Below are 25,708 nucleotides of genomic sequence, written 5' to 3'. Positions count from 1 at the left end.
GGTCAGTATGATGCTAACACAAAAGTTGTAACACAATTTGTAAAGTCTGTACAAATGTGATGAAACTTTGCATGCACATTCATATTCACAATATTCAAAATATTCACAATCTAAAGCAGTAAGTGGTGGAACCAATGTTTCAAGCAGTTACAAAATCCAGTAGGGGCCAAATTGACACAAACATAACAGGAGTGTTCAACATCAGCTCCAATAACACTAGATGTCTATATAAACAGCTATATGAAACCATCATGTGTTTGTCCTGAATAAGTGTGTTTGTGTTGTAGTTGGATGAGGAAAAAGCACATGTGGAGGAGGTACTGAGGAGAGGAGAGGAGGTGCTGCTGTCAGTTCCTGATGAGGAGAGACGAGAGGACATCCGCCGGAGACTCCTGCTGCTCCAGACACGCTACAAGGTCATTTCATGCACTCTTAACATGCTAGCCATGTAAGACCGGCTCTGAATTTCAAGCCTCTTTAACAGAAGCAACCCGTTAAATTGTGGTATTAACATTTCTGGCAACTGATTTCGGTTTATTACACGTGTTGCTTCTATGCAGACATATCAGCAAAAACCCTTGAAAGATGTCATTTACCCAAAATTTCTTTTGGAAATAGACTGCAACTGTTTGAAAAACAGATGGGTCACAATTTTTTGAGTTGAATGTCTACAGTATTGATGTACACAGTGTTAACATTTGCTGTTGCTTGTAATGTCATGTAAAAGGTGATGTCAGAACTGTTTGCTTTTGGTTCCACTCTTTGAAAAAAGACTTGTAGCATCAGAACATCCTAACCTTAGGCATGCTCAAAATGATGGCTATTTTATGATTGTTTTGGGAATGTTACAACTGTGTTATGACTATTTTACAGTTACATTTGTTGCTTTGTTAAAGCTATGTTTTGGTTGTGTTAAGGCTAAGTTACAACATTGTTTCATCTGTTACAGTTTTGTTTCAGCTATGTTCATGGCTATGTTATCAACAATGATAATGGCTATGTTTATGATTTTGTCATGGCTGTTTTACAGCTATGCGTATGTATGTGTTAAAGCTGTGTTTTGGCTATGAAAGCTATGTTACAGCTATGTTACAACAGTGTTTACAGATGTTACTGCTTTGTTACAGCTGTGTTTTGGCAGTGTAATGGCTATGTTACAGTAGTGTTTACAGCTGTTACTGCTTTGTTACAGCTATGTTTTGGCTGTGTTATGGCTATGTTATGGTTGTGTTACAACAGTGTTTACAGATGTTACTGCTTTGTTACAGCTGTGTTTTGGCAGTGTAATGGCTATATTACAACAGTGTTTACAGCTGTTCCTTTTTTACAGCTGTGTCTTGGCTGTGATTTGGCTGTTACACCAGTGTTTACAGCTGTTACTGATTTGTTACAGCTATGTTTTGGCTGTGTTATGGCTATGTTACGGTTGTGTTACAACAGTGTTTACAGCTGTTACTGATTTGTTACAGCTAGGTTTTGGCAGTCTAATGGCTATGTTACAACAGTGTTTACAGCGGTTTCTGCTTTGTTACAGCTATGTTTTGGCTGTGTTATGGCTATGTTACAACAGTGTTTACAGCTGTTACTGCTTTGTTACAGCTATGTTTTGGCTGTGTTATGGCTATGTTACGGTTGTGTTACAACAGTGTTTACAGCGGTTACTGCTTTGTTACAGCTGTGTTATGGCTATATTACATTAGTGTTTATAGCTGTTACTGCTTTGTTATAGCTATGTTTTGGCAGTCTAATGGCTATGTTACAACAGTGTTTACAGCTGTTACTGCTTTGTTACAGCTATGTTTTGGCTGTGTTATGGCTGTGTTACGGTTGTGTTACAACAGTGTTTACAGCTGTTACTGCTTTGTTACAGCTATGTTTTGGCTGTGTTATGGCTATGTTACCACAGTGTTTATAGCTTTTACTGCTTTGTTACAGCTATGTTTTGGCTGTGTTATGGCTATGTTACCACAGTGTTTACAGCTGTTACTGCCTTGTTACAGCTATGCTAATGGTGTTTACAGTGTTTACAGCTGTGCTACAACAATGTTTACAACTGTTAGTTTTATTAAAGCAGTGTGGCTGTTATGGCTATGTTTACAGCTATGTTATGGCTATTTGTACTGCCATGTTTGTTTTAGTGTTAAGCTAATCTTTGGTTCTGTTAAGGCTATTACAGCATTGTTTACAGTTGTGTTAATGCTTTGTTACAGCTGTGTTACAGTAATGATGGCTATGTTTAAAGTTGTGTTATGCTATTTTACGGCTATGTTAATGTTGTGTTATGCGATGTTACAAAAAATTTAAAGGCTTTTTATGGCTATGCTACTGCTATTTACGACTGCTTTACAACTTTCAACACCATGTTTACAGCTGTATTACAGCTAATTGATTGCCCATTGGCAGCTGATTTGCTGACATTTCCACATCAGCTCTTGTTCACAAAATGCCTTTACATTGTTAGCAAGGGCTGAATGCGTGAAAGCATCAAATATATCATGCTAAATTCTTATATTCACCATATTCTTTTCTGTTTCTCTGCAGGAGCTTCATATCATCAGAACTCAGTCAGTTGTTGAAGCTGTGTTCGAGTCATCGTCTTCTCCTCCGCAGAGATTAGAGTCATCTCTCTCTCCTCAGGATGAGATGAGTGCATCCGTCTCCCCGTCTGACTATCTGTTGGACATTAATAAGGTTCTTCTGGCTATGGCCGACAACGAGCTGCTCTTGAACTCCTCAGAGCTCAGCGGTGGACTGTTTGAGGATTTCTCTAGCCAGGAGGACATGCTCAGGGTTAGACACAGACTAATATGCTTAGACACAAGCACTTCCTCCATGACAGTGACCAAGAGGTCCAAATACTAGTGCAAGTGCTGAGGAAACTACTTTGAAACTGTAGCTTACAGTCTACTTGTAAATTAATCAAGCTACACTGTTGACCATAATAACTTCCTGTTCACTAGCAGTCTGATGCAGAGGCAAAACTGACTGGAGCAATGGGTGTTTTCAGTTGTTCTGTTTGTTTTGTTTTGACTTCTCTGTGTCTCTGTTTCTAGAGTATAAAAGAGAGCTTGGAGCGGTTGGGTGAGCAGGTTGAAGTGATTAATGAGTGCCAGCCTGATGTGATTCTGGAAGCTTCCAGACAGGAAATGTCACAGATATCTGATGCCCTGTCACAACTGAACTCAGAGTGGGACAGAGTCAACCGCATGTACAGCCAGAGGAAAGGGTGAGTCTGGAATGACTCTGCATTTTCCCATAATTCCCTGTCTATGCTTTCCTGCATCTTCCCATTATGCCCCATAATCAGAAAGTGAACCTGAAAAAAAACAGGGGAAAAAAGTGTGAGGGGGAAAAAACAGCTTTAATTTGCATTGTACATGATTACAATTATTACATGAATCCAATGATGAATTTGTGAGATTATAATTTTGAACCCTATCATGTATCTTGTTACGAGGGAGATGATTATGCATTCTTGATTGTACATCTTTTGAATTGTAATGCTCTTCTAGTTGGATGTGTGTGGGTGTTGGTGGCATTCCAGCTTATATTTCCTCATTTTCTCTTTTTTTGAGATTTGAGATTTCCAAATGTTATTTTGCCCATTCGTAACATGCTAATGGAGGAATCCAGGCAAGGATGTAACCGTGCATACAGAATTGGTGGCGGCAAATGTAATAATTTAAAAACCCATAACAGTCAACAACCTAATCTGAATTTTGTTGGAAGGGGGATATGCCGGCTCAATATCTGCAGAGGCTTCGGAGAATGTGCTGATGATTGGTACGGAGAGAAAAGTCCCTGGATATTATAAATGTATGAGGATGAGAGAGAAACCGATACCAGCATCTCACGACTGAACCCTTCATTAATACTGATACAGAGTATAAAGAAATGTCAATAATAGATTTCTTATTGCAAACTAATGATACATAATAACACCAATGCTAATTATAACAGATTATTAACACATTTTTTATCACATCACACTTATTGTTTGTTTTTTTTAGTAAATGGCTTTACATTGTCAAAGTCGAAGTCAACAGAAGTTGACCAAAGTAAACAACAACAACAAAGAAGACAAAACAAAGCACACAGCTCTCAAACTGAATTAAATACAAAAGAATAAGAATATGTTTTTAAGACTAGATTTAAAAACGGAGAGTGTTGTGGCCAGCCTCACCAACAGTGGTAAAATATTCCATATTTAGGGGCAGCAACTGCAAAGATAGAGAAAAAAAAAAAATGTAGAGCAAGCCCATAAATAAACATCATAGTGTTAAGACTATGTCATGTTTCTTAAAAGATGTTTTTTCTACAAAAAAAGGGTTAATTTTGTAAAACAAAAAAAAAAAAGAGGTAAAATAAATATTCCAAAATATTTAAATGCTGCCTTGGAAACTAACTGAAATAAGTTGAAGCACTAAAATCACTGATTGGAAATAAATTTAAAACTATAAAACTAAGTGAAATAAATTAATAAATTAATGTAATAATATAAAAAAAAGCACATTACAAAAAATTAAAATGAAAATTGAAAATAAAGCAATTGTAGCATTGTTGTTTTAATATTAAATATATATTATTATAGTAAAAAAAAAAAAAAAAAAAAAATATATATATATATATATAACAACAACAACAATACTAAAAATGTTATTCTCTGTACAGGATGATGAGAATCAAATGAATATGCAAATGAATGCAAAAAAGTCAAAAGTAAAATGTATTTTCCAGTAATAAACTTAATAACGTATCAAATGCATTAAAGTTACTACTGGAAAATACATGATTGTCATGAATATAATAACATAATGCAAAAATAGGCCAAAATAGGCTTCATTTTTTCATGCAAAATATAACTCATTGTATATTTCCTTTGATTTTTGGGTTGAAATATGTCTCAGACAAGTTTTCTTGAGATTCAAGTTAATAATGTAAGAGGCAGGTTCTTCTGGAAGGTGTGCAGGATTTCATCTCTTTCAGAAGTCAGTCACACAGGAAGTTTTCCGCACCGTTAAACAGAAATGTGACCCAATTACTCGCCCAGTATCATAGAGCGCCTGCTGACATGAGGAAGTGTTCACAGAGATCCCTGCTCACAGACCAGTCAACTTCCATGTTGATCCTGGCTGGTGTACCATTCACAAATAAAACCTGGTGAAGTTAGTGCGTTAGAAAAGTATTTGCGATGAAGATGGTTGCTCTTTTAGCTGGTTTAAATAATGAAACGGCAGGTTGTACTATTTTAGTAGTTTGAGCAGGTCGGTTGTCTTTAGTTAATCAGACAAAACCACTCCCCAGAATCACCAACACAACACACACCGCAGTGTTATGCATGTTTCGTATTAGCTTATGCATGCTTAGCTGCACTTAGTGATCTGTCAGAGTCTCTGTGAGTCAGTCATTAAGATGTGATCATTGATGAATGTAACGTCAGCTCGGCCAGCCGTTTCTGTTCCCGTTTCAGGGAAATGAATTTATGATGCTGATACTGAGTACTTGAAGGAGCTGTCTGTCTGTCTGATGGATTTACAGGCGAGCAGTAACAATACATCTCTTGTGCAAACATGCCACGCTCGCTTAGAGTTGAAACGAACACACGCTGCTGTTCTGTTTAATTGGAGAGATGAGATTCAGTAATGTGAGGGTATCATCACTCAGATGTGTGTGTGTGTGTGTGTGTGTGTGTGTGTGTGTCTGCAGGTGTTTTGATGGAGCTGTGGAGGAGTGGAGGCAGTTCCACTGCGACATGAACGATCTCTCACAGTGGCTGAGCGACACTGAACAGGTCCTGGCTGACGGGATCGGACCAGACGGAGAACTGGTCCTGGATCGCGTTCGTGCACAACAACAGGTCAGACATGGTCACAGGTCACAGATCTGTTCAATAATGGAGTAGTTCACTTCAGAATTCAAATTTCCTTTGAATCCAAGATGTTCATGTCTTTCTTTCTTCAGTCGAAAAGAAATTGAGGTTTTTGAGGAAAACATTCCAGGATTGTTGGGTCCAAATTGCAGTTTCAGTGGGGGTCTGATAAGGGTCTTATCTAGTGAAACGATCTGTCATTTTCTAAAAAAATGCTCAAAATGCACAAATGCTCATCTTGCACTGCTCTGTGATTCGCCACGCGTCACGTGATCATGCTGGAAAAGTAACGTGTGACGTAGGCGGAAGTACAGATCCAGTGTCTACAAAGCAAATGTGCAAAGACTAAGTCAAACAGCCTTTAAACAACAATGTCAGATGATTTTGAAGTTTGAGATGGAGTTTTTCATCCTACCGCAGTAGTTCTGTCTGCGTCACGCGTGATTTGTTTTTTAGAAAGAAATTCATCCTTTCTATTCAGCAAGGACGCATTAACTTGATCAAAAGTGACAGTAAAGACATTTATAATGTTACAATTATTTCCATTTCAAATAAATGCTGTTCTTCTGAACTTCCTATTCATCAGCTTTCTATTAAAAAAAAACCTAGTGGTTCAATGGATCATAACACTCAAGGTTCAATAAAGTTAGGTTTACTGGTAGTATTCAGGTTGTAACAAGTTAAACTTTTCTTTCTTTAAGTCTCCTTGTTATCACGGGGTTCTATTAGGTTAGTGTTGGTCAGTATATCTTAACATTATCAATTTAATAAAACATATACAAAGCATAAGACATTCACTGTTCAATGCATGTATTAACAAACTTCCTTCCAAATACATACACCCCTCATAACTCCAAGGATAACATGAATTGTGTCCTTAAATAAAAAAAAAAGGCCTTAAACAGAACCTACAAAGTCCCATAGAACACCAACAATCAGAGTTCAAAAAGCAGTTCAAAAAAGCAGTCCAAAAAAAAAAACCAGGATAATCCAAGCAAAAAAGGAAATTTGTATGAAGCAGAAAAGGTAAAAAACAAACCCCAACGGTCTCATCCACGTTAGCTTCTCAGGGATTCTCTGGGCTCCTAAGGCAATACCTCTGAGGAAGAGGAAAACAGTCCCCCAATGATCCCAAAAGGAGAAAAAGGAGATAAAAAACCTCAAAAACCCCAGGCACTCCTTTGTTAGCCTGTCTTCCATGCATGCCGCCTCATGAGCGACCACCGACTTCAAAATGGCCGCCTCACCCTTACACAAAGGCCTTTCACAATAATAGTCCTTCCTTTTCCCATCACATTCCGTGCCCCACAGATAATATCAAATAGTTACAGACAAATAGTTTACCAAAAAAATATAAACAAATAAATAATCATCAAAACATGAAAACATTAATTGGGAAATGTTTTCTCTTTTATGGAGGTATCACAGAGTACAGAAATGTAATAATTGGGCCTAAATATAAAATAACACTATAGTGTTCAGTGTATAAATTACATATAGATTAATCTTTGTTAAAACTGTGTTTTGTTGTTTGATTAACATTAATAACATAGACAGCAGCAGATATTTATATGCTGCTCACACTTTAAGACCCGATGCATGGATTCAATAATGATACACATCCGATTTCTTTCTCAGCTGTCTTCGTTCACTCAAGATATAACCGACTGTTTATAACCAAGATATAACCGACTATAATATTTGCCAAGACGGTCATTTTGACACAATTTTGTGTGTTTGTGTGTCCGTTCAAGCGCAAGGAGATGCAAAAGAGGAAACTCTGTGTTCACATGCTATCTGAAATGTGCCTCTCTGTATGTGTGCTTCAGATGTGTGATAACAGCTTGCAAGTACTGAACTGAGTTCTCTTTCGCCTCTTCGACTAGCAATGCTAAAACCATGGGTTCAGTTTCATCAAATCTACAGCTGGAATACACTTCAATTAGTCACTTCAGATAAAATCATCTGCAACATGCATTAATGTCAATGTAAATGTCAACAGAATGTCATACTCTGAACAGAAAAGCAAGAATATTTATCACACAACATATGTACAGAGGGTAGTAATCATAAATCATGAATGTTAATTGAGATCAGTCATCATTCTATGAGACACCAATTGATAATTGTGTGATAATTATATGATAATGAAGTCAATAAGCACTTCTAACTCGCAATTAAAATTAAAAAGAAAAATGATTTCAAGCTTATGAGCAAAATAAGCCACCAACAACCATAAGTGTTTGTTACACTGATGTGTGAGTTGAGTGTTTTGAACTCAAAACTCCAGCGAGGACATTTGTTCATTAGAGTCATGCATGGTTAAGTGTGTTTCAGAGTCTGGGGCAGCTTTTGTGTGTATGTGTGTATGTTGAGTAAAATCTGAAGGGGCTGAAAGAGGGCAAGATGAATGTGAAATTGTCCTCCAATACAAATTAAGGTCAAGCGCATTTCTTGACCTCAATTGCATATGAAGAGAAGTGCCGCCTTCCTGTTTATCAGTTAGACACACGCACAGGCCAACTGTCCATTAACCCCAGTGCCTCCGTGTGTGTGTAGGATCTGGAGGAGGGTGTGGCCACTCATCAGTCTATTGTGGCGGTGTTGAGCAGCTCTGGAGAGCACATCATCAGTCAGGTGTCTTCCCCTGGCGCCGCTCTGCTACAGGACAAACTGGACACTCTGATCCGCCGCTGGAACCTTATCCAGAGACAAGTGTCTGACCGCCAGCGCAGGTTACCATGACAACAGCACCCACACTGGGCCCTTAGCAGCCAAATTCAGAAATCAGTGGATATGTAAAGTCTGCACACCCCTGTTGAAACAGCTGATTTTTGTGATGTAATAAAATCAAATGTTGTTCACCTATTAGTTCAAGGGGGTGAACATTTATGCAGCTAGTTATTGCAAGTTTTGTATCTTTTTTTTTCTCTGAAATGTGTCACTTTGATTGTCAGTGTCATTGCATAGGTTGTCATTTTACATGAAAGGTGCAAAAGTTCTGATGTGATTGATCTTAGTTTCATTTACATCACAAAAAACAGCTGTTTTACAGGGGTGTGTAGACTTTTTATGTGCTCTGTAGAAACATGAGTTTTTGATGTTAAATGATGTTTGTGTAGGTTGATGGGTGAAGATCCGGCCCTGATGGATGTGCTTCAACGGACGGCTGATCTGACCCAGTGGCTGGAGCACACAGAGGTTGCCGTAGCGACGTTGCCGGTTTCAGCCACTGACAAGAACCTCAGAGAGCTCAAGGTCCGACACACACACACACACACACACACACACACACATACAGAGATTTGTTTTGCTATCTTATTCCTATTCCATAGGCGTAATGCTTTTATACTACTACCCCTACTCCTAAACCTACCCATCACAGAAAACATTCTTCATTTTTTACATTTTTAATGTTTTTTAAAGCTATTTTAAATATGAGGACTCATATTTACATCGTAATACCAGTGTAATACCCATGCCATTATACAAATTTGTGTCCTCATCATAAATCACAAACACACACTCACACACACCCACCGTTAAAAAGTTTAAAAGTTCAAAATATTTTAATAATTTTATATTTTTTATAAATTATTTTTTTTAATGTAGAAAGAAGTCTCTTCTGTTCATCAAGGCTGTATTTATATGATGATAAATATAGTAAAACAGTAATGTTGTGAAATATTATTACAATAAAAAAAAAAAAAAAATCTATATAAATGTTACTGTGATCAAAGCTGAATTTTCAGCATCATTACTCCAGTCTTCAATATCACATGATTCTTCACAAATCATTCTGATATGATTTGCTGCTAAAGAAACATTTCTGACTATAATCAATGTTGTAAACAGACTACTTAATATTTTATATAGTAGAAATCTTTAGTAACATTAAAGGTGCCATCGAATGTTTTTTTACAAGATGTAATAAAAGTCTAAGGTGTCCTTTGAATGTGTCTGTGAAGTTTCAGCTCAACATACCCCATAGATTTTTTTTTTAATACATTTTTTTAACTGCCTATTTTGGGGCATAATTAGAAATGCGCCGATTCAGGTTGCGGTCCCTTTAAATCGCGCGCTTTCCGCCCCTGGAGCTCGCGCTTGCCTTGAACAGTGCATAAACAAAGTTTACACAGCTAATATAACCCTCAAAATGGATCTTTACAAAGTGTTCGTCATGCATACTGCATGCATGCGTCGGATTATGTGAGTATTGTATACTGTTATATTGTTTACATTTGATTCTGAATGAATCTGAGGCTATTCTCCGTGGCTAACGGCTAATGCTACACTGTTGGAGAGATTTATAAAGAATGAAGTTGTGTTTATGAATTATACAGACTGCAAGTGTTTAATAATGAAAATAGCGACGGCTCTCTTGTCTCTGTGAATACAGTAATAAACAATGGTAACTTTAACCACATTTAACAGTACATTAGCAACATGCTAACAAAACATTTAGAAAGACAATTTACAAATACCACTAAAAATATCATGTTATCATGGATCATGTCAGTTATGTAGAGATTCGCCTGTTCTTCAGAGGTCTTTTAAACAAATGAGATTTACATAAGAAGGAGGAAACAATGGAGTTTGAGACTCACTGTATGTAATTTCCATGTACTGAACTCTTGTTATTTGACTATGACAATATAAATTCAATTTTTAATTCTATGGCACCTTTAAACATGTTTTTACTGTCATTTTTGATCAATTTAAAATGTCCTTGCTGTTTTAATTACTGTTTTCCAAAAAAAACCTGACCCCAGACAGTAGTGTAAATTCTCTCTAAATACAACTAACACTGAAACTGTTAGTTTAATTATGAACCATTATAATTGATTGCTCTCCAAACTGCTGCTTGAGACTCAGAATGTCTGCTTAACACTACTCTCTGTCTCTCTTTGTCTCTCTCAGGCCTTAACGGAGGAGATGGATGGTCAGAATGAGACGCTGTCATGGCTGAATAAAACTGGCTCTCAGATCTTGTCAAACTCCAGCCTGAGTCCTCAGGAGAGAGACATGCATGTGAATAAAATAAGGCAGATCAACATCAGCTGGAGTAAAGTACGTAACCAACTCCATAGCACACAAACACACCAAAATCTCTCTCTCTATATTTCTACCTGTTTATCTATTTTTGTGTCGCCCTCATGTTTTCACATGTACACTGCTGCCTGTCGGGTTCAATTTAATGATATCAAATGAAACACACAAAAGAGCGCTGCAGTAATGATGTATTTTTGTACGCCTACCGTTAGCATCACTATGGTTCCCTTGACAAAAACCCAATAGGATTTTTTCCATTGGCTTTTGTATTATTGCAGAAGATCATTTCTGTGACCAACAAAAGCTTATGATTCTTGCAGGTTTTGTTCATCATGATAATTTTTACAAATAAACACAACTTTTATGAATATTCAATTAAAACGTATTGTAAATCTGGACATGACACACGTCTGGTAATCAAAGTAGACACAGTTGTCGGCTAATGCTGATGATCTCAGAATGGTCATAAATATGCTGATTAATCTGCCTGGCTCATACGCCGGTCTGTCACTACTGATTTACGTGAAATGGCTGTGATGATGATGTGTTAATTGTGCCATTGTGTGTGTTTAAAGGTGAGCGGTGAGCTGCTGGATAAGGTGCGGGAGGTGGAGGGCCGTCTGCAGACGCACACACAGGTCCAGGACGAGAGCAGGCTGCCTTCACACGGCCAGTTCCAGGAGCGCATGAACAGACTGGGCGACTGGGTTTACATCACCAGCCAGTCTCTGAGTGACGTCACACCTACTGAGAGACAGGTCAGACTGGTCCTGGACTAACTCACCACTCTAGGTCTCTGGAGAGCTGGATTTAAAGGGGTCATGACATTGATTTTTAAAAAATATTTTAATATCTTCCTTGAAAGTTTACTTTTAAAGTTAATAAAGTTATTGACACATGTAAACCTTTCCTTTGACCATGAAAAATGCCGTATTTCTCTGCTTACTTCTCGATGACTGGTGCTTTCTTTCAGCACAACTTTGGTAGTGTTGTAAAGCGCAGCATTCTATAGCGAATTCTCGATGGCATGAGTCTGAACCAATGAAATGTGATTTTCAAACTCGTGCTGATGTAAACAAAACAATCTTTCTCGCGCTGACTGACAGATCTGAAGCGCACACACAAAGACACCACAGTCCCGATATACACATATACAAGGATGTACAGTATTTCAAAAAATCTGTCATGGAGAGTATTCACGAAGATATTATCTGTTATGTCTAAAATGAACATTTGGTTAAGTGTTGGGGGAAAACATCTGATGTGTAACATCATATTAGATCCGTTTGGTATGGTGGGTCTTAATATATAGGCTGTCTGTTTCATTCATTTTAATCAAACAATTGTGGAATCATGGGAAAAAAAGTTGAATGTATGTTTTTTTTCCTATCGATATGGGTTTTGACTTGGCTTGTGCCTAAATTTAGTGTTATTGCCAGGGATTTTATAGGGTTAGTTCACCCAAAAATGAAATTTCTGTCATTAATTACTCACCCTCATGTAGTTCCACACCCGTAAGACCTTCATTTATCATCGGAACACAAATTAAGATATTTCTGTTAAAAATCCGATGGCTCCGTGAGGCCTGCATAGGGAGCAATGACATTTCCTCTCTCAAGATCCATTAATGTACTAAAAACATATTTAAATCAGTTCATGTGAGTACAGTGGTTCAATATTAATATTATAAAGTGACGAGAATATTTTTAGTGCGCCAAAATATAGTTATACATAGTGCTTATCTAGTGATGGCCAATTTCAAAACACTGCTTCAGGAAGCTTCGGAGCATTATGAATCTTCTGCATCGAATCATGATTCGGATCGCGTGTCAAACTGCTGAAATCACGTGACTTTGGCGCTCCGAACCGCTGATTCAACACGCTGATTCATAACGCTCCAATGACAGTGTTTTGAAATCGGCCATCACTATGTCTTTTTTTTTTTTTTTTTTTTCGGCACACCAAAAATATTCCCGTCACTTTATAATATTAATATTGAACCACTGTACTCACATGAACTGATTCTACTAAATATGTTTTTAGTACCTTTATGGATCTTGTGAGAGGAAATGTCATTGCTGGCTATTCAGGCCTCACTGAGCCATCGGATTTAATCGAAAATATCTTAATTTTCGTTCCGAAGATTAACAAAGGTCTTACAGGTGTGGAATGGCATGAGGGTGAGTAATAAATTACATTATTTTCATTTTTGGGTGAACTAACACTTTAAGGTATGGTTGCTAGATGATTTTGTTTTGGAAACTTTCAGAAAAAAAAATTCTCAAAATTGACCTTTGCTGACTCTATTGACTTCAAACAGGTATAGCTCCAAATCCAACAAATCAAACACCATTTTGAATGTGAGAATAACAATAACAAATTTTTGTATATTTCAAAAGATCAAGGCAAATTTGGTTTCTCATGTCATGACCCTCCAGAATTAACACTGTTACACTCTTCTAAACCATTATGATGGTTTTTTGCTGAACATAATATAAGATAGAAGAATAGAAGAATATTGGTAAGCAAACAGTTTTGGTGACCATTGACATGAGGGAGAGTGAATGATGGCAGAATTAATTTTTGGATGAACTTTCCCTTTTTTAAGCTTTCCAAGAGGTTTTGTTCTGTTTTACTAGTCATCCAAATGAAACCTCAATATCTTATAAATGAATAACATGTTTTATTGTCTATACTGACTGACCTGTGTGTGTGTAGGTTCTGGAAATGTCCATGCGAGAGCAGAAGCGAGAGCTGGAGGAGTTGTTGTCTTACTCTATTGAGCTCCAGAGGAAACAGATACTTTTACCACAGGAAAAGGTTTGTGAACCCCCCCCCCCCCCCACAAAAATAAATAAATAAATAAATACATGTGCTGAGCTTCAATTCATACTTTGTCAGAAGATATCAGCTCTGCTGCTGTTCATAAATACCAGTAATGATGTTGTACAATGTAAATAGTCATTAGTTACCCAATGTGTAGTGAACCAGGGTCCTTACTGTCCTTACCAGTGCCTGAATTCATGCACACGATATACTGATTCACAAGCTCAGGAGCTGATTGAGACGCACCTCATGTTTTGTTTGTAAAGTACACATGAATAGAGAGAGGTGGATGTGACTGAGCATGATGTGTGCGTGTTTGTGCAGAATAAAATCGAACAGCTGGCTGCAGATTGGAAAGCTCTGGACATCAGATTGAAGGAGACGCCACAACAGCCTCTGTCCCCATGGACAAAACAAGTGGCTCAGCAACCGTTCACAGGTGAGTGCTGTGTAGACAGGTGAAATGGACACTCACGCTGCTCTTCCAGATCTAATTGAGTGTTTGGATTGTGTCTTTGTCTCAGCGAGTGTGCCGTCTGCAGTTCACATGGTCAGTCTGCTGAGCGAGGAGCGCCATCACAGCCCAGAGCTGGTGGGCCCGACCGATCTCAACCAGACGGCCACAGAGCTGGCGGACTGGCTCCTCCTCATCCACCAGATGCTCAAATCCAGCATCGTCACAGTGGGAGACACGGATGAGATCCGCACCACCATCGGCCGCCTGCAGGTCAGGACCTTCACTTTGAAGATATTGAAGTTTCATTTGGCTTGATAGGATGGCAAATAGCTAGTAACTTCTTCCTTAAATCGAAAAGAAAGCGTGTTAAATGTCTGTGTTTATGTCTCAGACACAGAATGATTATTCAGAACCCCTACCTGGCCAATTACAGACAGCGTCTGGGCCGCTTAACCCTGTTCATTTTAAAACCTTGTGATTATTTGTAGGTGACTAAGGGAGATCTTGAGCAGAGACATCCACAGCTGGAAGACATCATCACTCTAGCTCAAAACATCAAGAACAAAACCTCCAACCTAGATGTGCGCACATCCATCTCAGAGAAGCGTGAGCATATTATCCATCATCTTAATCTTTGTTTCATGTTTAGTCTTTGTCTTAGAGCTGCACCATTAATTTTTAAAACGTTGTGATCTCGATTCAAACACACATGTGATCTCGTTCCTAAACTACAACGACTCGCCTGTGTCTATTAAAGCTTTGATGAAATCACTGCAGATCGTTCAGATCTGAGTCGGTTCTGCCGCTGATCCAGAGAGAGCAGTTGTCATGTGTGAACCAGCTTCACGAACAGTCTTTTCAACCTCACAGTATCATTATTTCTGTCTTACAATAATTCAGATTATCACAGAAGAACAGTGATAAAAGTTTATAGCGTGGATATAAACACTGATGCCTACAGAAGTGATCAAAATACAGTAAATCACCTTTAGGGTGCTTTCACACTTGGTTCGATTGCCTGGACCAAACCCGAGTTCGGTTGCTCCCCCTTCTCCCTGCCCCTACTGGACTGTGTTCTCATTATTATTTGGGTCGGACCCGCGGTTCATTTGCGTCATCAAACCAGCAGCTGTTTACTCCGTTGCTTAGTAACAACGGCGCAGGAGAAGGCGGCAAAAAGCATAACGTTGCTCTCCTCACTTTCATATTTTTGTTTTTTGAACCGTTGGTTTTGTTCATAACGTCTCTTGCGTCTATCTGTTGCGACTATAGTACGCTGAAGGTGAGCAGAAATAAGAGAGGCTACAACAGCTCTCTGCTTGCAGCACGTCAGTCACGCTCATTGGGAAAGTGAGTGAAACACACGCACAAACAAACATTTTTATCAAATAATACGGCATTAATAGCGGTTCACTTCCGCAATTTGGTACGTTTGCATTCATATCAGAAGCGAACCGTACCGGAGTTCACTTGAATCGCACCCCAGACCACCCTTTTTAAGCGGACTTGGGTACGGTTCGCGAGTGTGCACCCGAGTTCAGAAGACAGTGTTCACATCATCCAAACGTACTGAACTCTGACGTCAATCGAACCCGGGTGCGCACCAAAAGTGCTAATGTGAAAGCACCCTTAGAAAGTAACTCGGTGCTTCAAATAAAAATAAAAGTGACTTTTATGTAATAAATTAATGTAACTGAATCATTCATTCAAGAGATTTGTTCAAAAATGTTGATTCATCTAGTAAACAAGTAAAGTCTTTGAGTGAGTCATTGAATCATTCATTCAAACTGATTTAAAAAAAAAAACAAACATTCAAATTAAATAAACATATTTAATAAACCGACTGCAGCAATACACATTTTGTCAGAACCTCTAGTAAATTATATGTTGCTTTGTTTAGTTGTCTTCAGAATCATGGGAGAATTGTGATCTCTATTTGAAACAAAAATATCGTGATACTCAATTTATCCAGAATCATGCAGCTCTGCTTTTTCTTAGTCTTAATATTTGTCTTTATCTCAGTTTTATTCTTAATCTTGGCTTTAGTCTTCATCTTAATCTTTAAATCTTTGTTCTGTGATTCTCAAAGGAAATATACACTTGCTCTGAGTGTCTTAGCCTTAACCCTAATATTGAACTTAATTTTAATCTTTAAAGGATTAGTTTACTTCAGAATTAAAATTTCCTGATAATTTACTCCAATGTTATCCAAGTTGTTCATGTCTTTCTTTCTTCAGTCGAAAAGAAATTAAGATTTTTAAGGAAAACATTCCAGGATTTTTCTCCATATAGTGGACTTCACTGGGGTTCAACAGGTTGAAGGTCCAAATGTTAGTTTCAGTGCAGCTTCAAAGGGCTCTACACAATCCCAGACGAGGAATAAGGGTCTTATCTAGAGAAACAGTTGGTCATTTTCAAAAAAAAATAAAAAAAAAATAATAATAATAAAAAAAAAAAAAAAATATATATATATATATATATATATATAATGTATGTATGTATGTATGTATGTATGTATATACTTTTTAACCACAAATGCTCATCTTGCACTGATCTGCGATCCACCACACATTATGTAATCACGTTGGAAAGGTCACGCGTGACGTAGGTGGAAGTACGATCGATTCTTGCTTCCCAACCACCATTGTAGTTTACGAATCACCATGACACCTTCCGTCAAACTGAACCGTCAAATTTTGCTGGAATTGTGTAGTCAGAACCCGGCATTAGTCTCAGTGTCAATTTTGCTTGGTCTTTGTCTTTGCTCTAATATTTGTCTTAGTCTTAATTTCAATCTTTATATTTCTTGTGGTTCTTAATCCCCCCTTTAAAAAAAAAATAAATCATTATCTTAGTCTTAATTTAAATTCTAATTTGCATCTTTATTACTCTTTGAATGTTATATCCATTATTTAATGTGTTGAATATATTTAGTTCAACTCTAAAAAGTTTGAACCAAACTAACTCTAGAGTTGTTTTTTGGTCAGGAAGTACAGAAGGCTTTGACAAATTGGCTATTGTTATATACAATTAAATAAAAGAAAAAGAAGTGAACACAACCGTGGTTCAGAGTTTTGCGCTGATAAATAACGCCTCAGACATTTTCTAGATAGCACTTTTGTACACCCTAAACGGAGGACATGTATTAATGAAGGAGTGTGTGGAAGGCATCTGTTCTGAGAGATACTGAGACTCATTCCTCTTTTCCTGCTGTGTGTCAGTGGAGAAGGTCCGTAGCCAATGGGACAGCACACAGAACGGCGTGGAGGCGCGGCTTCTGCAGCTTGACCACATGATCGGCCACAGCGACCAATGGGAGGAGCAGAGACGGAATGTGAAGGCTCTGATTGGTCAAAACGAGATGCGTTTGCATAACCTGCTGCAGCAGAGCCGAGAGCCGCTCACCAAACAGATCAGTGACAACAAGGTGAGAACTTTCACCTTTGACCTTATCTATGGTTGTGACCTTTCACTCAGCAAGAGGTAAAATTGTTGTCTTAGCAGCCGGTTCACACAGAATGTACTTTTATAGTTAAAGACGCAAGACAGTGGAACATAAAAATCAATGCAAGGTTTTTACTTCTTTTACCTTGAACACTGGGTTTTAGAACACAGTCATACATAAAAGATGTGAGTGTAACAGTCAAACTTGTCCGTCTAGCACGTGTATACATAGAAAAACAACGGAAAAGTAGTGCAGTGGAATGGAAAATCTCCTTAAGTGTTTAAAAATGTGCTGTGCAAATGTGCATTTTACTCTTGTCCTTACAGTTAAAAATACATTTTAACATTCATAAGTGTCAAGATTTGGTCTTGGTCTCGTAAATTATTTAAGCAAGCTAGAGAGATGTCCTTAACCTAGTTAGGAGTTGCAGAGACACACACTTTACAACTAAGAAATGTGTTGGAATTATATGATGATCAGTGTAATCTGTAGTTGAGAAAACAGGAAAAATCCATCAGACTTTTTGTCATTTAATGAATATGAATAAGCTCACCCAAATCTTAGTTGTACATGTTTTCTTAATAGATATTTGAACAGTCTTCCACTGAAGTGGGTATTACGTTGAAAGAGTAAACACTCATGTTATGTTTTGGCAGGACCTGACAGAATTAAAGTGCTTTAATTAAAAGTTCGGAGCGGGTTTGTAAGGTACATGTTCCAATTAAGCCCACTATGCTTTTGTAATATAACCGTGTCACATATTTGATTAAATAAACACTTCAAATGTGTTTAATTTTTGATTAATCATCCAACCTAATTAAAATACTGTCGATCAAACTAGACACATGGATTACAGCTTATGTAATTGACATTTTTCAGCAGGAATCATTCAACAATAGTCTAATGTTTTTATCTGGATATTTGTCTAAAGTGCCCCAATTGTGCTATTTTAAAGGCTCCTAATTTTGTTTTGGAGTCTCCTACAATAGGTTTACAAGCGTCCTAGGTCAAAAACAACAACAAAAAAACTTAATAAACATTGCATCACCTCTTTCCTCACAGTGTCTGAAATGGATAAAGGATTTGGTCTCTGATTGGTTAGATGGCCCAGTCTGTTGTGATTTGAACAATGTAAGGCTGAACACGTTACTGACAATCCTCATTTTGTCTGCGTGAGATTCTCCAGCTTTGTTGTTGCTGAGCAACGGAAGCGTGAGCTGTTAAAGCTCCGCCCTCTTCTGGAAAGCGGGCCGGGAGCAGCAGCTCATTTGCATTTAAAGGGACACACAAAAATGGTGTGTTTTTGCTCACACCCAAATAGGGGCAAATTTGACAAGCTATAATAAATGATCGGTGGCCTATAATAAAGGATCTATTTTGAGCGGAAACTTCAGACACATTCTGGGGACACCAGAGACTTAAATTACATCTTGTGAAAAGAGGCATAATAGGTCACCTTTAAAACTTTGCAGGCTTTTTACATTTACAAACAAACAGCCACATTACACACTGCATGAAAGGTAATATTTAAAAAAGCATAATAGGGACACTTTAATCTGATCATGGTCCTGTAACCTGCTCTTATATCTTCCTTTAAGAAAGTCTGTAATCTCTCTGAGAAAGACCGTCTCTTTCACTGTGTCTCAGATTCTTGCAATATTTCTTTGTCATTTCAGCAAGCTTGTGAGACTTCTCATTTTTTAGGCCTTATCGTCCCTAGACGTTTGTAGTCCACAGTTTTTTTTTTTTTTTTTTCCCAAACAAACACAGTATAACTAGCTAAAGTGTATGAATTTAAATACATTTTCTGATCACAGGAGAAAAAAAAGGTTCAATTTTTTTTTTTTTTTTTTTTTTTTTTTTTAACTTTGTTGGCTTGTTGGGAACAAAAAGATTCAATGGAGCTACTCCTAATAAGCCCAAATCGACGAAAGTCATATTTCTGCATAATTGCAGACAGAGCATTATCAGAGCATTTATCCTTTTGCGGCTCAAGAAGTTTAAAATATCTTAAACAGCTTGCTACACATACTCGTGAAATCCAACTTTTAAATACACATTGTTGCTTTAAAATGCCAAGCAAATCAATCATATCAGGTGAACATTTGATTTTGTCATTTATTTATCTTTTCATTTTAAAATTCCTGTCAGTAATCAGTAGTTTTCATCTTTGCATTTGCATCTTTGGACGGCTGTTCAAGCTCAGCAGCCAAGTTTTGATGCGACTGTCAGATTGTAGCAACACATGACAGCAAGGAGACGAACGTTTAATCTGCTCTAAATAAAAAGTAAAATGTCAATAACAAACATCTACACCTCATATTTTTAATCTTTTTTTAATATTTCCTCTACATTTTAAACTCATTGGATGGTCAACAACTTTTAAGTATTTGGAAAAATTGATTAGCTGTCTTTGGGTTGTAAAAAACTGAAAATCAATGAAGAAAATTGCAAATTTTATTATGGATTAGTTGGAAATGTGAGCTCTGGCGATGACCCAGGTTGTCTAAAGCATGCAAGCTCTTCATAAGCTTATAAGCATTGAGTTTCATGTGGACAGGTTGAGTGTTAGGTGCTTCGATAGATTGCCTGTACTGTTTAATGTGGTTAAGAGATGTTTTAATTTATTTTACTCGGGCCGTGTCTAGGTACAGTGGGTACGGAAAGTATTTAGACCCCCTTAAATTCGTCACTCTTTGTTATATTGCAGCCATTTGCTAAAATCATTTAATTAATTTAGTTTTTTTTTTTCCTCATTAATGTACACACAGAAACCCATATTGACAGAAAAACACAAAATTGTTGACATTTTTGCAGATTTATTAAAAAAGAAAAACTGAAATATCACATGGTCCTAAGTATTCAGACCCTTTGCTGTGACACTCATATATTTAACTCAGGTGCTGTCCATTTCTTCTGATCATCTTTAGATGGTTCTACACCTTCATTTGAGTCCAGCTGTGTTTGATTATACTGATTGGACTTGATTAGGAAAGCCACACACATGTCTATATAAGACCTTACAGCTCACAGTGCATGTCAGAGCAAATGAGAATCATGAGGTCAAAGGAACTGCCTGAAGAGCTCAGAGACACAATTGTGGCAGGGCACAGATCTGGCCAAGGTTACAAAACAATTTCTGCTGCACTTAAGGTTCCTAATGCTGCGTTCACACCGAATGCGTCTGGGGCGTCTGAAGAGTCTGATTTACATGTTGAGTCAATGCAAACGCGCATCTAGAGGTCCTGCGGCGCGAATCAAGCGTTTAGCGCGGTGCGAATCGGCCGTTGACGCGCGAATGGCGCAGCGCAAATTGAGCGTTCACGCGGCTGAGGCGCGAATTGAGCGTCTGACGCCCAAACGCCCGAGTTGAAAAATCTGAACTTTGGTGTAAATTTACGGCGCTTTAACCAATCAGGGACTCTGCTTTGGTAGTAACGTGTTTATGATGTGATCAGTGATGCCGGAGACCAGAACAAAGATGTCGCTGTGTGTGGCCACCCTGAGCTCTGTGATGTGTCATTATATTTTTATCGAGACAGGAATAAAAAGGACCTTGCCTGGAAGAGAATAAGCGAAGAAATCGGTTAGTTGTAAAACTTTTTGCATGATTTTAGCCGTTGATACCAGCCCACCTTCTAGCTAGCAAAAGTCGGCCCGCATAACCGAGTTAAATTGCCGCTACAGGTTTCCAACTGACGAAATGATGTGTTTATTCAGAGGGTCTGTGCAGAAAGAGATGAAAGCCCCTCCCATGACGCGAATTCGCGTCTGAACACACTTTTAGACGCGCGAATTGAGCGAATTTTACGCGCGTCTGAAGCGTCTGACTTCAAAATGTTCAAGCGTCCAACTAGACGCGTCTGGCGCGAATTTGACGCCCCAGACGCGTTCGGTGTGAATGCAGCATAAGAGCACAGTGGCCTCCATAATCCTTAAATGGAAGACATTTGGGATTCGGGGCTTTATGGCAGAGTGGCCCGACGGAAGCCTCTCCTCAGCGCAAGACACATGAAGGACAAGACATTTAAGGGGGAAAAATTTAAGGGGGTCTGAATACTTTCTGTACCCACTGTATATGCAGTTGCCAATGAGCGCATGAATGTTCTTGTTAACATATTAACGTAAATAAAAAAAGAAAAAAAAAAAAATTAGAAAGACCGCAATCAGAACTCTAAATATTTAGTGTGTCATGAAATTATATATTTAAAAATGAATGATGGCAACAATAACAATTGTTGGTTACAACAACAATAACAACAACAACTAAATTGTCCAGAAAACATCCAAGTGTTTCATTCACACTTGGAAACAATATCTAAAGGTTAATAATATACCAACGTCTATCTCATATGTGATATTTTACATAATCATATCATTATCCTAATCTAATCTTTATATCCTGTAAGCGTAATTAAACTAACAAAGTTTAGGATTATCATTAAAGCCTTTGTTTTGTTCACAGAATTCTAGGTTTAGACCTACTAAATTCATATTTGTTGAACGAAAAGGCATTAATATGTGATATTTTTATTTTCATTAATTTAGTTTACATAGTATGTTAAATAATAGCACTAAACAATAATTTAGTATATGCTTGGATAAAGCATGTTTAAGTGGAAAATGATTGTTGTATTATAGAACTATGGAGCCCTGCACATAACGTGAGGAAAAAAAAAAGTGTATATTGTGTATATGTATATGAATAAATATGTATGCTGTGGCCACAAATGAACATTTCCTTTCCAGAACTTACTGATATGTCAGTACATTTTACTAATTTATTCCCCTTGCTTTAAATAAATTGTGTGAAGGATATACTGTTGTATTATTTCTTATTTTATTATAAGCATTGTCCATTTAATACACTGTGCATGTCTAGAGAATGGCATTATTTAAACATACACTAAAATAATAATGACATTGATTGAATTTGGAATAGGTTTTTTGTTATTAGTGATTGAGCAGCGAGTGCTAGGGAGAGAGAAATGCTTTCTATAGAAAGTTAAACTGGAGAATCAACTTTACAATCAATCGCTGCGTCCGAATATGCCTACTTCCATACTACTGTATATAGTAGCTGAGAAAGAGTATGTGAGCGAATTCACAGTACTCATAGAAAAAGTACTACATCCACTAGACATGTTACTATCAACTGAGGCCACAGGAGAGCATTTATGAATGACAGTGAATTGACACAGCTGACGCCGGTAGGTCATGTGACAGTAACAACACAGCAAATGTAGTATGTCTGAATTTCATTCGTACTACACACACTCATACGACACAGAACATCATTTTTTAATGGTCGTGAGATAAGTTTCAAACCAAATGTAGTACTTACCATGCAGTTGAGATTTCGGCCGCATCCTCAAAATAATCATTGCAGTCTGCATTAAATCATGAATGAATGAGATTTCACATCAGTCTTGTGTGCATACTGTATAAGCACAGGTGTAAATGAAAGAAACACACACACACACTACTGCAACTGACCTGTAGGGGCTGCTAGAGTCATAATTTCATTCACTTATTGTGTGGTATTCATATATTATTCAAATGTTTTGTCCGAGAGTAGATATTTTCTGAATTAGTGTTTGCCTTAGGTTAGAAATAATGGATCTTAAAGTTGACAATGATTTTCTAAAGTCATTTGAGGCCCGGTGTCATGACGGACACGTGTGAACCGAACAGACTTCTACAGGGACTCCACTTGCGTTGTCATAGTTGAGCTGTTTGGACTGTAGTTTTATTTATTGATTTCTGTTTGTTGTCAGGTGTTCCTGCAGGATCTTGCTCGAGGACAGGAGAGCGTGACTTCCTTTAATGAGCTGTCCAATCAGCTTCTGCAGGAATATGCCGCTGATGACACGCGCAAGGTCAAAGAGGTCATGGACAAACTCAACACCGCATGGAACAGCGTCAATAACAGGTATACGCATGCGCACGTTCATTTCCTTAATCTCCGGGACCTGAGGGGGAAGATTCATTTAGACGACGTGAATCATATACACACACTCTCTGAAACAACTGTACATGTCATAAACATACCTGTCTTATGGTATTATGCATTATCACAAATAATGAGGTAATGCACTACCATGATAATTATGCTATCACAAGTACTGCCATAAGTATTTATTACAGCAGTATTTTTGATAGCATAATAACAGTAGTATTTATTACCACAATATTATTGTATATAATTTCTGTCCTTGTTGCTTTTATGAATATTGTGGTAATAATTACTACTACTACTGTAATTGTGCTCTCACGAATATTGCAGATATAAACACTACAATAATAATATTTAATTAATTTGTTACCATAATTATGCTCTCACAAAATACTACCTTAATAATAATTTAGTGATAAGTAGTAAATCATATAAAAATAAATACTGTTGTAATAATATTGTTATAATAAATTCTACCATGATAACATTGATGTAATTAATATTACTATAAGTATGGTCTCTCAAAGTACTACATAATAATTTAGTAATAAATTGCATTGTAATTATGATTTTGTGAATATTATGTCAATAAATACTATTGTGATGATGTTATGTTTTTACAAATATTGTGGCAATGAATGCTATTAATTTCCCCATCATAATTTTGTGATATTAAATACTACAATAATTGTTTTTTTCATAAATATTATTTAAATTATATATATATATATATATATATATATATATATATATATATATATATATATATATATATATAATTTAAATAATATTTATGAAAAAAACAATTATTGTAGTAATAATTACTACAATATTGTAATAATAAAACAATATTTATATATATATATATATATATATATATATATATATATATATATATATATATATATATATATATATATATATATATATATATATATATATATATATTCTAATGTAATAATATTGCTCAATTAAATACTACCATAATTTTGTTTTTACAAATATTGTGGCTATGAATGCTAAAAATACTCCCATAACAATGTAATGATATTAAATACTATAATAATTAATATTTTAATAAATGCTAATACATTTGATTGTAATAATATTGCTCTTTTTTAACCATTACCTTCATTATATTGTGGAAATAAATGTTAAAAAATACTTCCATAATAATATAATGATATTAAACATTTTAATAATTATGCTTTCATTCATATTTTAATAAAATTTAAATGTAATATTATTGCTCTTTTAAATATTTTAACTGTAATTATTATTTTATAAATATTGTGGAAATAAATGCTAAAAACATTCCCATAATAAAAGTGCCATTAAATACTATAATAATTATGGTTTAATTAATTGTAGTGATACATGTATATCTATGCTACTGTAATCATATAGTGATATTAAACACTATCGTAATTACACTCTCACTGCAATAAATACTGCCATCATAATATTGATGTAAAAAAGACATTTCATGAGTACAGCATTATTACACTAATGCTAATTAAATATGAATGTGTTAATAAATATATGTGATCTAGTTAAATGACACATACGGAGTATACAGCATTGATTTGACTGGTTTGTGGTTATCAGGGCGTCCGACCGCCAGGCTGCTTTGGACTCAGAGCTCAAGAGCCTTCAGGTGTCCCTCCGTGAGCTTGAGTTCTTCCTAAAGTGGCTCCATGAGGCGGATACTACCGTCAACATGTTATCTGATGCCGCCCAGAGGGAGGGGCTCTCACAGGACTCCGCCCACATCAAGGAACTGAAGGCTCAGCTTGAGGTAAGAGCTTCAGTTTCTACATGTACATGCTTGTATTCCATGACATTTGGGACTAGAGCCAACTTATTCTGGCCCACTTCAACATGAAGAGGCCACCTCAGCGACATGTAAGATGACCAACCACAATTTTAGGGGTGGTGGATGGCTGAATGGCTATTCAGTTCACTAACTCTTCCTCAAAACTCCCGGAAGTAAAGCCAGCCAATCAGATTTGAGCTCGTGATTTTCAGTTAGCTCCTGCCAGTTGTGTTTCTATATTACTGCAAAGTGCATGATACGGTCGGTGTATTGACTGTGGGCGGCCC

At 36.9% G+C, this 25,708-nt stretch overlaps 1 protein-coding gene across 4 annotated transcripts in view; it reads left to right on the top strand.

Annotated features, from left to right (window-relative positions):
* Nucleotides 1-25,708, top strand: part of utrn (utrophin) — a 286,896-nt gene that overhangs the window by 89,453 nt on the left and 171,735 nt on the right. For all 4 annotated transcript variants that reach the window (XM_067372391.1, XM_067372392.1, XM_067372389.1 and 1 more), the window contains exons 39-53: nucleotides 288-416; nucleotides 2,542-2,790; nucleotides 3,054-3,226; nucleotides 5,707-5,857; nucleotides 8,429-8,604; nucleotides 8,992-9,127; nucleotides 10,790-10,939; nucleotides 11,497-11,679; nucleotides 13,640-13,741; nucleotides 14,072-14,186; nucleotides 14,272-14,474; nucleotides 14,693-14,810; nucleotides 17,426-17,631; nucleotides 23,427-23,581; nucleotides 25,214-25,403. In XM_067372391.1, coding sequence (XP_067228492.1) covers nucleotides 288-416; nucleotides 2,542-2,790; nucleotides 3,054-3,226; nucleotides 5,707-5,857; nucleotides 8,429-8,604; nucleotides 8,992-9,127; nucleotides 10,790-10,939; nucleotides 11,497-11,679; nucleotides 13,640-13,741; nucleotides 14,072-14,186; nucleotides 14,272-14,474; nucleotides 14,693-14,810; nucleotides 17,426-17,631; nucleotides 23,427-23,581; nucleotides 25,214-25,403 — 2,436 coding nt within the window. The remainder of the gene's footprint in view (nucleotides 1-287; nucleotides 417-2,541; nucleotides 2,791-3,053; nucleotides 3,227-5,706; nucleotides 5,858-8,428; nucleotides 8,605-8,991; nucleotides 9,128-10,789; nucleotides 10,940-11,496; nucleotides 11,680-13,639; nucleotides 13,742-14,071; nucleotides 14,187-14,271; nucleotides 14,475-14,692; nucleotides 14,811-17,425; nucleotides 17,632-23,426; nucleotides 23,582-25,213; nucleotides 25,404-25,708) is intronic.

The sequence above is a fragment of the Chanodichthys erythropterus genome, chromosome 20 (assembly GCF_024489055.1).
Source record: "Chanodichthys erythropterus isolate Z2021 chromosome 20, ASM2448905v1, whole genome shotgun sequence".
Classification (NCBI taxonomy): domain Eukaryota; kingdom Metazoa; phylum Chordata; class Actinopteri; order Cypriniformes; family Xenocyprididae; genus Chanodichthys; species Chanodichthys erythropterus.
Note: the sequence above shows the minus strand (reverse complement) of the source record. Positions and strands in the feature narration are given on the sequence as shown.